This window comes from Amia ocellicauda, chromosome 3, assembly GCF_036373705.1.
Source record: "Amia ocellicauda isolate fAmiCal2 chromosome 3, fAmiCal2.hap1, whole genome shotgun sequence".
NCBI lineage: Eukaryota > Metazoa > Chordata > Actinopteri > Amiiformes > Amiidae > Amia > Amia ocellicauda.
Window position 1 is genome coordinate 23,126,112 of NC_089852.1, and position 13,718 is coordinate 23,139,829.

Genomic DNA, 13,718 nt, shown 5'->3' on the forward strand with positions numbered 1-13,718 from the left:
ATTAATTTTGGGATCACTTATGGATAGACTACCCTGCGTATTAGTGGTTTGTACAATTATACAATCACAAATTTGAATAAATCATAAAAAAAAGTTTTGCATTTGATTAGGATCACCAAACGAAACCTGCAGAAAACTCTCTACTACCACCGAAGTGCTGATTAAGCAATAGAAACTTGCATATCTTCAGCTTAAAGGGTTAAATCACATTCAAAGCCATTTTCACAACACAATGTGAGTAACTTAATGAATACTTCTTAGGTTGTAGTTGGTATTCACACACATTTGAAAAAGTATAGGTGGTTTGGTAGAAAATAAAAACAGACTGGAAAATATACCAAGGAAAACGAAAAACAATTTAATTTATGAACTTTATGGGTGGTGGCGGGGGGGGAGCACAAACTAATAGGAAGCGTTTCAATTCAAATGTATACGAAAGGTGTTGATAACAGAAATTTTATTGTTTTTTCTAATCATTTATAAATTCATTTAACAGGTACAGCCCTGCAAATCATGTCACAAGCTTCTGAAAGAAAAAAAAAGAAAAAATAGGAGATGACAGTGAAAAAAAAAAAAGCAAAAAAAAAAATCTGCTACAAATTTGGTATGGTGATAACTGGAAAAAACTGTATAAAAAATCTTTCATGTCATGCGGATCTGAATAATAATAATTAGAAAAACAAATGCATTTAGTGTTTTTATACATATTTGTAAACAATACCTGTCTAAATCGTATTAAAACACAATATGGCAAGAAAATAAAATTAAAAAAAATCATGGTAACAAACTCAATGTGGTACTTACAAAGACTGCACACTGCTTGGCATTAATGCTTAACAGAGCAATACAAAACAAAAACATCTTTTTTTTAATGTATCACTTTCTTTCCACATCTGTAAACACTGTTTACATAAAAAGATGTCATATGGTTATACAATATGGTTAATACAATACTATAGCATCTCCGCTACATACATGAATACATGTGTCCCTGGTTACGTTAAAACAGTGATATGAGGTATATAAAGGTCAATTCTAAATTTAAACCATAGCGCTTTATTCGAGTGGTCAGTTTTTGTTCCCTATGATATTTCAGCCTTGCAGTCTTTCAGCTATGTTTAAAGGGCTCGATCAGATAGGGGTTCCACAAAGAAAATAACCTCTGCCATTCCAGGACAGGTAATAAATAGCAATGGAAGACAAAGCAATCAATTTTTGCAAAAAATTCAGTTGTAGAAATAACACTTCTGTTTCAGGCAAGAGTTTTGTTTGTTTTTTTGTGGTGGTTTCTTTCGTTGTTGTTTTTTTTGGTAAGCACAGGTTTAGGTCCAGTGATTTTTGCATCTGAAGGCCATCTCCTTGATGTGTTGAATGATATCATCGAACGTGAACTTCTTTGTACCTGTGGGAAACTCCAGGAGCTGGATGTGTTTCTTGAATGGTGGTGTGTGTTACAGAGGTAGGATTAAACAAAAAACTAAAAGAAAGGAAATAAAATGCAATACAAAAATTGGATACCACTGAAATAAGCCTGGAGCAAATGGCCACAAAATGCTTTTCCCTGTTCCATTATTTGTCTTAAATACTTTACAAAGAGGTCTTCAGTTTCATAAACTTACCCCCCCCCCTTCTTTTTTCCAACTCTCCTGCAGTTTGATAAAGTCCAGATCTCTCATGGCGATAAACTAAACCCCACCCTCCAGCCCTCCTATAGCCCTTCCCAAACTATGTCATAATGCTGCCCCCTCAACCCCGCACCACCCTAACTCCAACCTTATTTAATACAGGATGTTCAGTCAATACAAAAAAAATCTGCCTCTCTTTTAAAGCAAGTCAGGTTTTTTTTGTTATTCTTGGTTTGTTTATATATCGGAAATCTGACTCGTGTGTTTCTTTATTTTATGAAAAAGTAAAAAGTGCTCAGATTCCTACAGAAAGACAAAAAGGGAGGAGAAGGAAAAAAAAGCTGGCCATCAGTGCATGCCACTCTTCTTAAGGACCACCTTTCGATGCCGATATCGAACGCGTTTTGTGAGCGGCTCCGAGCTGACTCACACACCCCTATACTACTGCTACAGTAATCCTAGGACACTTTCTACACTACACAGGCCTTGGGGTTCAACTGCAACTGGAGAATGTGTGGGAGTAACTTTGCATTGTCCAAACACCCCTGCGCAGTTTGTAACAGCACACCAATAACCATTGTACACTACAGTCCATTCGCAACAGTTCACAAGACCTGTTTCTAAAGACTAGGGTCCATCTCCATTTCTGTCTTGCGCCTTGCAGTGCCTCTAAACAATTAATCTGATTTATATATATGTATATATAAATATATATGGCCCTTATTGAAAGAAATTGGGTTTTTCACATTGAGGAAAAAAAAAAAAAAAAAAAGTACCGTAATCTCTATATAGCTAACTGGAAAGTGTTATCAGTGTAACCAAATAGGCAGCAGGTTTTATTATTCTTGCACTCGTTTCAAAAGAAATAAAAAAACAAAGCTTCTCTGTGGTTGCAAATTGTACAACTCTAAAAGAGTGCATGCTGCATTTCATCATAAAATTCTCCTTATTACACTTGTTTTTTTTCCTGAGTAATACTTAATAATCCTTGTAACAGACGATATCTTTTTTTGATTTTTTTTTTTTTTTTTTTTGCTATTTCAAATCTGGGCTATTCCCTGCCATTATCATTTTTAATTTTTTTTTTTTTTTTTTTTTTTTTTTTTTTTAACAATTGTAAAGTTGATTGCTAAAACTCATAGGTTCATGGAAAAATAATTAAGCCAGTCCTTAGCTACCCTATTTTTGCTTAAAATTCTTTATACGATCTGACCTAACATTATTACACTAATATGAATAAAACTGACAGAAGACAATTAAAAAAAATAAAAATAAAAATTGCATTGGAAGGATGTCACATGAACCACTCCTGTATAAACATTCTAATGGCAGTGTAATTAAAATATAACCTTACTTGGAAAAAAAACAGGAAGAAAAAAACAAAACTAAAAAACAAAACAAAACACAAACCTCCAACTAAGTCACACACAAGACCTTACCTGTAACTTTGGCTTGTTGGGGTCTTTGCTCCTGTACTAACTGGCTCATTAACATCAGCCAACAAACTAGTATACCCTGAGAATTCTGACACCGGAGTCCTTATTCTGTGGTCGACTTCTCCACTAGAGTTAGTGCTGAAAGCCAGTGGCACTCTGCTACCTGACTTAAACTGAGACCCGAACGCCTGGGCGAAGTTCTCGATCTGGTATGTCGCTCGGAGATCCACCCCTTTGGAGTGGTCGATCTGAGAGGCCAGGTCCTGGGGGGTCAGCTGGTAGCTGGATGGAGGGTTTTTGGCCTGATCTTTTGGGCCGCCCAGCTCCTGAGGTGTGATCTGGTAGGTGGGGGAGTGCTCGAGATTCTTCTGCTGCTGCTCGATCTGGTCAGTGAGCTCCTGAGACGGGGTGAGCTGCTGATGGGCGGCCTCCAGGCTGCTCAAGTGGAAGCTGGGCTGCGAGGAGCCGACCAACATCCCGAAATGGGACTTTGGCAAGGTGGCAGGCAACACTGAGGTAACGGACTGGCTGAAGCCGCACTCCAGGGTGGGCGTAGTGTAGACGTGCTTGTCGGAGAACAGGGTGTTGCTGGGATGCGTGCTGGACGAGAGGCTGGCAAATGGGCCACCGGGGCCTAGGGGGAAGCTGCTGTTGTGGCTGGTCCTCTCCAGAGCTTGCAGGAGGAACTTAGAGTACTCATGCATGATGACAGCCTTGTCCCCAGAGGAGGAAGGCGAGTTCGAGCAGACGGCGTCCTCGGGGCCAATGTCAGAGTTGTCCCCTGGAGGGTGGATGTCCACATGCTGGTCAGTGATATCGAAGGGCACCTCATGGTGGGGGCCGTCGGGTTTTTGGGAGTAGTGGTCCAGGAGGCTCTGCAGGACCTCGTCAGGGATGCCGGACTTGTCGTGCTTGATGTCCACGTTCATGGGAGAGGAGTCGAGCAGGTTGAGCGGGGCATCACTGTCCATGACCCCAGTCACTACGCCCTGAATCACAGTCTGCTGAGAGGACATGTGGCCAACACTCACACCGTATTCTGTGCCATTGTTGGCCGCCTGCAAGTAGCGCCGTTTCTTCAAGAACTGCATGGCGTCGTCATAGTTGCTGCTGTTGCTCGGGCCCTGCTTGGAGCCCGAGCCTTGCAGAAGTCCCATGCCATCCATCGCCGAGCCGCCAGCCAGGTCCAATGACCCTGCTTTATCTGACAGCAGCTTCTGACTCACCAGGTCAGCCGAGGAATCTGCCATAGATAGCTCATTCTTATCCAGGCCTTTCCGGTTCACCTTCTTGAAGACCAGCTTAGGTGCTCGGGTATGCTGGCTGTGCATACTGGTGCCCGGCAGATTGTTACTCGAAGACACAATGGGAATTTCCACCGCATAGTCCTGCAGGTTAAGGTTACTTGGCATCTGCGTGTCGCTCGCTTTCTTCTTCTTCCGCTCACTGGCCTCGCCTGAAGAGTTTTTGGATTTGCCCTTCTTGCGTCCGGAAGCACTTGTGTTTCCCTGAGTGAGTACGTAGCTGCCTTGTCCCAGCTCTCCACCCCCTTGGTCAGACGTTCCAGGCTCCATTCCTTTCTTTATGGCTTCTCCACAGGTTCTTTTGTGCTTTAGTAATCGATCCGTCCTGGAAAAGTACTGGGGATGCAGAGGGGAGGGGTGGTACAGGTGTATTTCATAATCACAACGTGCACTATAAACAAACAAAAAATTAATATAACTGTCTAGAGTAAGGCTGCCTATTGTTGGCTTTCTGCACTGCACTCTTAATAGTTGTAAATTTTGCAAGTGTAGAAATCAATGTTTATATTCCTCAGCCTAATCAATAATGGTTAACAGCGCTGTACAAAATGTACTTAATCATACCAAGGTTCAACTTCTCTTCAGTGGTTTCATTCTACTGCTTCCAAAAATATAACAAATTTATTAATTTAAGAGAGCTTTGGAGCAAATGGTGCTGTAATGTAAAAAGTATCTGCTGGAAAAGGCCATCAATATTGCATCTATTGACTTCAGAGAGGAAAATTATAAGTTTAGCAGAGTTCTGATGGACAAAGGGACCATTTAAGTGAAATAAACAATTATATAAAATCACTGTCTGAGAACATACTTCATTTTTGAATGTGGGTGACAGAACTAAGATGTTCTAACCCTGGTCTTGTGCCCAGTATAAATGTCTGCTCCATTACCTGCTGACAGGTGTCACATTTATATGGCTTTTCCCCGCTGTGTGTCCTCTTGTGCCGCTCCATGTGATACTTCTGAATGAACCTCATATTACACTGATCACAACTGAAGGGCTTCTCTCCTAGAAAGATGAGAAACATTGCATATTATAGACAAAACAAAATGACATGTTTTTATGTATTTCCCCCACCCCCCCAAAAAAGACTTTAGAAAAGCAGAGGGACCTGAGATATGTATTTTTGTTTTATAATTCCAGTACACAATATGAATCATATTTTCAGGAAATGTACCAATAAAGCTTACTATGCAGAGAAGCTTTTCACATTATATCGTCACTCTGTTTCCCAACAGATACGATGGTTTTTAAAAAGTCGACTGTGGTTACAAATGCGCAACACACAAGCGAGAATTGTAATCATTGGTAGACGGGGATTGATTCATATTTTCCACAACCTTCAAAAGAAAGAAAATAATTAAATGCTTACCGCTATGAATCTTTTCATGCCGCTGCAGAAGATACTTCTGGATGAAGCTCATGTTACACTGGCTGCATCTGAAAGGCCGCTCTCCTAAACCAAATGTGAGAGGACAGCCGCCCAATAAAAACAGTGTCCTCAGTGGCATAAATCACAGTGATGGGCCAGTCCTGCCCTTCTACCACACATTCAAAATGTACACTATTGTATGACACTAAAATCCGTACTAAAATCTGTTTAAAGTAAAGGATTTCAGCCAAGACAACTGTTAAAAACATTGTTCTCCTGTGCTAAATGCATGGACAGGCCAATATCAGTAGCCCTCCTATGTTATACAGTAAAATTGTGCATTAGACAAAAACATAAACAAAGGAGAAAAAAAGCCACTTTTTTTAACATTCTTTCTAGTTGCATCCATGTTATAATTACAAGTATGCAGAAATACACATGACTACAAACAGCTCTTTACATGCCGTAACAAACGAGCAGTATTAAAAACAAATGTCTCTTACCTGTATGGATAAGCACATGTCTTCGCAAGTGGTAGGAGCTTCTGAACGCAGCATTGCAATGCTCACAGATATGAGGCTTTGAGTTGGGAGAGAGACTGCCTCCATCTCCATCCAGCATCATAGACTGCAAGAACAAAATAAACCATCATGGGGACTGAAGACTAACCAAAAAAAAATGCCATGTACAGTATGGTTTTTATACAGTAAAGATTAAATTGCACGCCATATCTTCTCATGCACTGTGACCTCTTCTTTTATGTATGAAAAACATTTCCCTTTTAAGGAATAAAAGGGAGTTTAGAATAGGTCTTACACTAAGTTTTCTTCATCAGAGGATCTTTAAGATTATTCCAGTAGACTAAGCCATACTCTGTCTACAAGGTTCAAGTCCCTAACCCAGTGCTAAGACAGTTCTTGGGGTAAATGCTCCAAGCCAGAAGGTGAAGCTGTACCTTGGAAGAGTCTCCACGTTTCCTCCTGGGTTTTGCATCTTGACCATCTCCGTTAGATCTTCTCCCCTTTCTTCCCGAAGACTCTTTTGAATCTTTCATTAATCTACCCGATAGCTGTTTGGAGATGGAAACAATTTTCATATTTTATATATTTAAATACATACACGAATTAAACTACAAAGAGATGGAGTCAGTTAAGCTTAAATACGCAAACTGCAGTACAGTTCACACCTGCTAAATTTTACTTAATTTGGTTGCATAACCTGACCAGAAATGCACAGCAGAAATAAATCAATAGAACAATAAAAATTCACCTATTTTAAATATTCCTACAAAAAGTAATTTTTCAATTGCCTTTATTATGCAGAAACTTTAGTTTGCTGGATACTACAACTGATCACATGCCATCTTAAAAAGGTCAAATTACTACCCAATGCAAAACAAACAGGACTTCCATATCGGTTCCCAAATGTCTTACTGCAGTTCTGGTGGCTTTTCAAAAATAGGATTCTAGATTAAAACTGACTGAATGCAGAACATTCTAATAAAATTGCATACATTACTGGACCACAAACTGATCTATACACAATTTCCAACGTACAGCTCAAATAGAGAGCCAAAAGAGCATCATGACAAGCTGTAAATCAGGGAACAAAAGCCCTGCTGCAAGAACTGCCGATTACACATTTTACACTTACAAATGTTAAAGAATGGCATCTAACATAGGCATTTACTAAAATTAGTCTGAGTGTGTGGATATATCACACACACACATACATACATACATATATAGAGAGCTGATGCAAGTTTTGTTTAAAAAAATAAAACTCAAGAAGGTGTACCACACTAAACAGGACAGTATTCACGTACACAGACCTTATTTCAAAGGCCATGTGCAGGTCTCCCAACATAAACAGTTTAAGGCAGTGGGAGGAGAATAAACTTTATTAAATGCTTTACATGCCTGCCAAGATCCACTTATGGTAAACTGGCTATTGTTAGACAAAGGCTGGTTTATGAGCAGTCAGTTGCAAAGAAGTTTAAGCAAGTGCTCAGAGTATTAAAGGCCCAACTATCCGATCTATCCATTTTTATTCATTTTTAAACTATGTACATCATCTTTGAAGGTGTCAACAAAAGAGATCCAACACCACCAACTGAGCACATCTGATGAACAAGAGCACAATCACATTTGGTTGATGGGGATGTGGGCCTAGTTCAGCATCAGATGTTTCCTGTACTAACTCATAAACATTAACATTCCCTCTGCCATCATACTAGCAAATTAAACGTAAGACAACACTTATCATACATACAAACAAGATGCTGTTGCTGCTGCAAAAAAAAAAAGACCAAGTAGTGAAAGGACCACTTACATCTCTGTTCAGGCTCAGGTCGTGCACTAGTAAGTTTTGGTTTCCCAGGGACACTTCAAGGAGGTCGGCGTTCTTCCCCGAGCTCCCATAGAGGGGCAGTCTGTAGTCGTGCTCGGTCATCTTCTCCTGCTTAATGCCCATGGTGTGAATGAAGTCCGCCGTCCGGTCCGGGGAGTCCCGCTCTTTCTTGAGGATCATCTCCTGAGGTATGTCCTGCATGACGGACTGGGCTGCGATGCGGGTGAAGCTGGTCACTGGTGGGAGGTGGCTGAACATGATCATGCCCGGCGGGAAGTTGGGCTCCATGCCGCCGTTCCGCAGGAACTCGTTGCCAAGCTTGTCTTGAATAATACTCATGGTGATTGTGGGGCAAGAAACTAACTGGAACCAACAGTAAATATCCTAAAATGACAACAAAAAAGGGTTAAATGGGAAGCATATATCACACACACAATCTTGAATTCAGTACCTGCTTACAAAGCCGGAGAAGATCCTTGCAATATGCCTTGGTGTATTTATATCTTACAACTACTAGCACAACCATAGTAGTATCACGGCTATCACACAACAAAAATAGAATTATGCAGCTGTTGTGTATTATTTCTGATACAGGAGATTCCATTTTTATTTATCATACTTGGATTTAACCACAAAAAGCTTGACAGTTTAACGTAATATCCTATACAAGACGGTCACATTTTTGTTTGTACATCTATAAACAACTAATACAAAAAATAAATCTATTACACATAGTATGAAATAATCTGGAGCATAGACGACAGTGTGCTGGTTCCACTTTATTTTTAACTTCGGTTTAGAAACCAAACCATCTTTGAAGAATTGAAAACAAACTCCAATGTGGTGAACTTGCACATTTGTGCACACAGACTTTTCTATGTGAAATTTGAACCATTTAAAAATTAAATCCTCAAATCCCACTATTCACTTTTGGTTTACCAGCCCACGACAAAATCTGAAAAATATTATTCACAGCCTGCTTTTCAGACCAAACTGGGGATTGGTCACCCAGACGACACCAAACTAAGCTCAACTTAACTGCAACATAAAGACCTAGGAGAGAGAAATCAAAGCTGCAGTCAGCATTCCCAGATCCCACACGGGCTTTGCTCAGGAAGGCTTTGTGTAAAACTCATTGTTAACAGCAGTGTCTTCCAATTGTAATTTCAACCTCTGAACACAGATAAGCTAAACCCCCATTGTCTTCATGCTTAATTTCCCAAAAAGGGCATTCGTAGAGTTCAGAAGTTTCTACTCCGGATTCGCACTGTAGTCTTCACTTATTAAATGTGTAAGATATACGTGTTCGCTATTGTTGGCTGTAATCACATAAATGAGTAAAAGCTATTTATGTTGGAAAGCTTATTTTATTCAAAATTCAAAAAGAATGAGTGATTTGATGTTCTCTCTCACTCACAAACACAACCACAAAAGCAGACTCAATATGTTGTCATTACAACACTGAGGAAGACTTTGTAAAGCCAGTCACCATTTAACATGTCACATTTGGAAACACTGCTGCAGATTAGTTCATTAATTCAAGTGACATTATACAGCTATATACATCTGTAAAACAGTCCATTAAAATGTATCAGTCTGCATTAAATAAAGGTTTACAGGTCACCAAAGAGTATTTACATTGAGCTTTATAATATTAAGTCTATATAAATACAACATTATGTGTCTTCAGGCATTTTCTTTGAAACATAGACTAAGTGGAATATAGATGTAATGTGTGGAATTTATATAGCACACAAAAAACTGTAAGGGCTCATAAAACTAAACCTTAAAAACAATAGGTTATAATAAATACTTTCTTTTAGACATTCACCCTGTAAAATTAGGATGCAATTAATCAATCATTTTTGCAAAAATAAATTGAAACTGATACAGAGCAGAAATGAATTGCAGAAATTTTAAAGGCCAATAGTGCACAAGAAAGATCATAGGACTAAACTGGCATTGTTTCAGTTTTATCTTACTAGGTCACCTGCAAAGATCAAAGCCTAATTAAGCCAGTTAGACTATAAGGCTCTTAGCTGGCAGGCCTCTTGTATAAGTTCATCCAAATGTGCTTGTAAGTAAACAAACTAAAATATTCTGTATATTTAAAAAGTTGTTGGACTGCAGTAGCAGCAGCCGAAGAATGGCAGGACAAGTGTTAGTGGGGGAAAATTTTTCCGGACACAAATTAGCTGAGATGACAACTTTTAGAAGACATACTAAAAAGATAATCAATAGTGGAAAGCAAATAAAGATTCAACATTTTCTTTAAACAACTGATGCTTTGCTTGTTCAGCTGAATAGCCCCAGCTTTTTAAGTTAATTATGAAATTGTGAGTGTTATGCACTTCTCAGGAAGCCATTTTTTCGGACGGTGCAGATTGACTTTCTTTAGAATTTCCAAAGCCACGAGTTTTACATAAGTCTACGAGGTATCTGAGACGAACCAGCCATGTGACTTTTGTGAAGGTTACGAACACTAGTGCATAGCTATGTTACATAAAAGTTCATTAAAAATGCAGGAATAACCGATATCATCTTAAATCCTTATGTATCAATTTGTTTTCGAATGAATAACCCCCCCCCCGTTAAATGCAAAACGATCACTGCTGCTTCTCGCTTTGTCAGTTAACAAAACGTGTTAATTAGTAACTTTATCTTTGAATGGGAAGACCTTCATCCAAAAATATGTCGAGGTGGACTAACTTACATCTGGACGTGCTGTATCAGCTGTACTTGGCACGGTGGGTATGTTTCAAAGTGAAATGCGAAGGTAAAAGCTGTCACAAGCAGACATTACAAATCAAATGGCTAAATGATGCCTATTTTAATTGTTTTCAGAATATATTGTACATTCCTAGAGCAATGTCACGACCAGCAGGAAACTGATGCATAACATCAAAATGGAGAATTCACCCACATTTTACTCGTATTTAAAATGACGTTCTTACTCTTATTTGAGGTGCATACTAATACACACACTATATTATATTATATATATATAGATATATATAGATATATATATACACACACACACACACACAAATTGTGCGAAGAAAAAAAAATCCATAACTGGAACTCTCCTGTCTACCTAAATGCCTTCAGGGAATTATACCTACCTATGAACATGCGTTTCAACATGCGTCCACAATCACACACGATTACACGATGAAAACCACTGCCATTAAATCTTATGCATTGTTCAGTGTCAAAAATGAAGGTAAAAGTCATAATTTTTACTTTTAGTACTATATGGCTTAGATAAAAGGCATCGAGGTTGGGAATACAATCTTAACTTTAAAAAAATTAAAATAAACTGGAAAATACATAGAAATCAATACACGAAGACGTACTATTGATAAGGGGTAGCACGATTTGAAAAAAACTGAAGGTCGAACAATGTAAATGGGGAGATATCAACTTGGGAAATGGGTAGATGCATCTTGTATGCAACAAAAATACAATATGTCGGATTATTATTTTTCTCCCCATAAACAACTGGACAGCTGGTGTGACCCCGTCAGTTCTCCACAAGCACCGATCTCACCTCATAAACAAGTTTATTGTCTGGCCACCATTTGTTTGGAGTCCGGTAGTGATTTCAACGAGGGAAGCGGATGTGCTTTTGTGCTGCATATTTGGACGCATTTAACACACAAAAACACAAATCTGACGGATTTGATCCCTCGGAGATATTAAAACACATGGACGATATTAAAACACATGGAGGCCTTTGTTTTCTGATCGTGCCATAACGATGTCGGGGGGTTGCAACAGAATGAGTATGCTACCAATTAAAATGCAGGGTATATGATCGTTTTATTAATATAAAATCGATACAAAATATAATATATACTCTTCGATAAAAACAACTGGAGAATATCTGTTAATAAAGCGTTTAGTGCACTACAAACCGTTATGGTCTTCATATGAAATACATCGCCTTGTTGTATTACAAAGGGCCTACATAAATAAACCACAACACGGGCGTAAAAAGGCGCACATATTTTTTAAATTTGATTTATATCGCAGTTATCGGAAAGGAACAACATAAAATACGCCAATGCTTATTTGGCAACAAAAATAATGGTTTTTCAAAGTCAGGATTAGAAGAAAAAAACCGAGGGATGATAAATAACCGTAATGGTGTACGCTGAAGCAGTAACCCCATAATAAATGGCCCATGCAACACAACCGAAACAATTGATGCTCGGCTGTGTGCATCCCTCCCGTCAGCTAGACCCCTCCGTTTATCGTTCCTCCGCCTCGGCCCGGCTCTTTCGGCTTCCCCGGGATCGCGGCTCGGTTTCCTCGCCCTCTTACCTGTGCATGGCCGCCGCTGGCTCTCTACGGTGTATTTTTTCTCACTCGTTCCTTTGAGTCTTTAAAGCCCAAACATTGTTCTCCTGCAGCTGCTGCTCTCCTCCATCTTGTCTCGGCGCGGGGGATTGTGGGTCTGGCGGACGGGTCCTGAGAGGAGACAGACAAGAGGCTGGAGTCCGAGGGGCAATAGGCCAGTGGACGGGAATGAACTCTGCAAAGCCCAGGAGGGACAGCAGGTCCAGCAGTTGCAGTAAAATAATGTAGTGTTTTACTGTTCCCTGCTCCTGCTCGGAGTACTGTACTTTCGTTTACTTATACCAACTGTATAGCGCGATATTAATTTTAAATAAACTTATGATGAAGAGGGCGGGCCCTTTTGACTTTTTGATGTTAATAGTGTTTAGTCCAATCCGTTACAGCGGTCTACTTATCTATTCATCTGTCGTTCTCTGCATTAGTGCTATTTCATCTGTATTTATAGACATTTGTTTGTTTGTATTTATATACTTTTGGGGAGAATTGACATAGCCTACTATTTTATGGGCTATTGTTCTTGATCTATTATTTCTTTTGGAATCTTAGGAACATACATCTCAGTACCAGTTTATTTCAGTGTTTTTAATATTTTAATATGCTTGGTAACTATACACGTTTTTGAAGCTTTGCATTTCCAATGCATAAAAAATTAACTTTTGTGATCCAAAAGCAATATAGTTTAAACAGTTATCATTTGGCAATACATTAGTTATGTATTTAGATGTTTATAGGAAACAAGATTCCTTTCAAATGACCTCTAATTTCCTGTCATTATAGCAACTCAACAACCAATGATCTGTTCTCCTTTGATGCAGCAGTATACTGTTCCCTTGGAGTCTTTTAATGTATAAATAGGACACGTTTGTGTTATGTAAATATTCATTTAGGTCTCAGTTTGCTCTGCTATAACTGTGCCAAAATTAACAACAAAATGCCTGAAATAGTGTTGCGAGTCCCCGGTTGGTAGGGAGGAAAGACTCGAAAGAGAACATTTACGTAAAAATAAATGTTGTTTTATTGTCCTATTAATTACACTCACTGTCCTGTTCTAACAATGTACCAGTTACAAACCCTCCCTTCCACTCGCTCTCCGAATCCCTCCTCCCTCGACCCTCTTTTCCCCCGCCTACCAGGCACATTCTCCAATTACAGCTCAAGAGTGAGACCGCAAAGAATTCCCAGCTTCCATACAACCCCCTCTTGGGGAACAGCACGTTACAATAGTTTCATATTAATTCGTATCTCGGGTGACTATAAGTGAAGTCCAGTCTT

At 39.2% G+C, this 13,718-nt stretch overlaps 1 protein-coding gene across 1 annotated transcript; it reads right to left on the reverse strand.

Moving 5' to 3' along the window:
- Positions 1-440: 440 nt before the first annotated feature.
- Positions 441-12,547, reverse strand: LOC136741774 (zinc finger protein 281). The gene is made up of 7 exons (XM_066698543.1): positions 12,411-12,547; positions 8,067-8,468; positions 6,691-6,804; positions 6,239-6,362; positions 5,736-5,819; positions 5,253-5,371; positions 441-4,701 (listed from the first exon to the last, which is right to left on the reverse strand). The coding sequence occupies exons 2-7, from the start codon at positions 8,421-8,423 to the stop codon at positions 3,061-3,063; spliced, it is 2,439 nt and encodes an 812-aa protein (XP_066554640.1). The 5' UTR covers positions 8,424-8,468; positions 12,411-12,547; the 3' UTR covers positions 441-3,060.
- Between the last annotated feature and the right edge of the window lie 1,171 nt (positions 12,548-13,718).

Excerpts from the sequence above, each read along its gene's own strand:
- LOC136741774 (XM_066698543.1), bottom strand. The coding sequence starts at position 8,423 with ATGAGTATTATTCAAGACAAGCTTGGCAACGAGTTCCTGCGGAACGGC. Across the intron at positions 6,363-6,690 it reads AACGTGGAGACTCTTCCAAG|TCTATGATGCTGGATGGAGA; the intron begins GTACAGCTTCAC and ends TTGTTCTTGCAG. Across the intron at positions 4,702-5,252 it reads AATGTGACACCTGTCAGCAG|TACTTTTCCAGGACGGATCG; the intron begins GTAATGGAGCAG and ends CTGCATCCCCAG.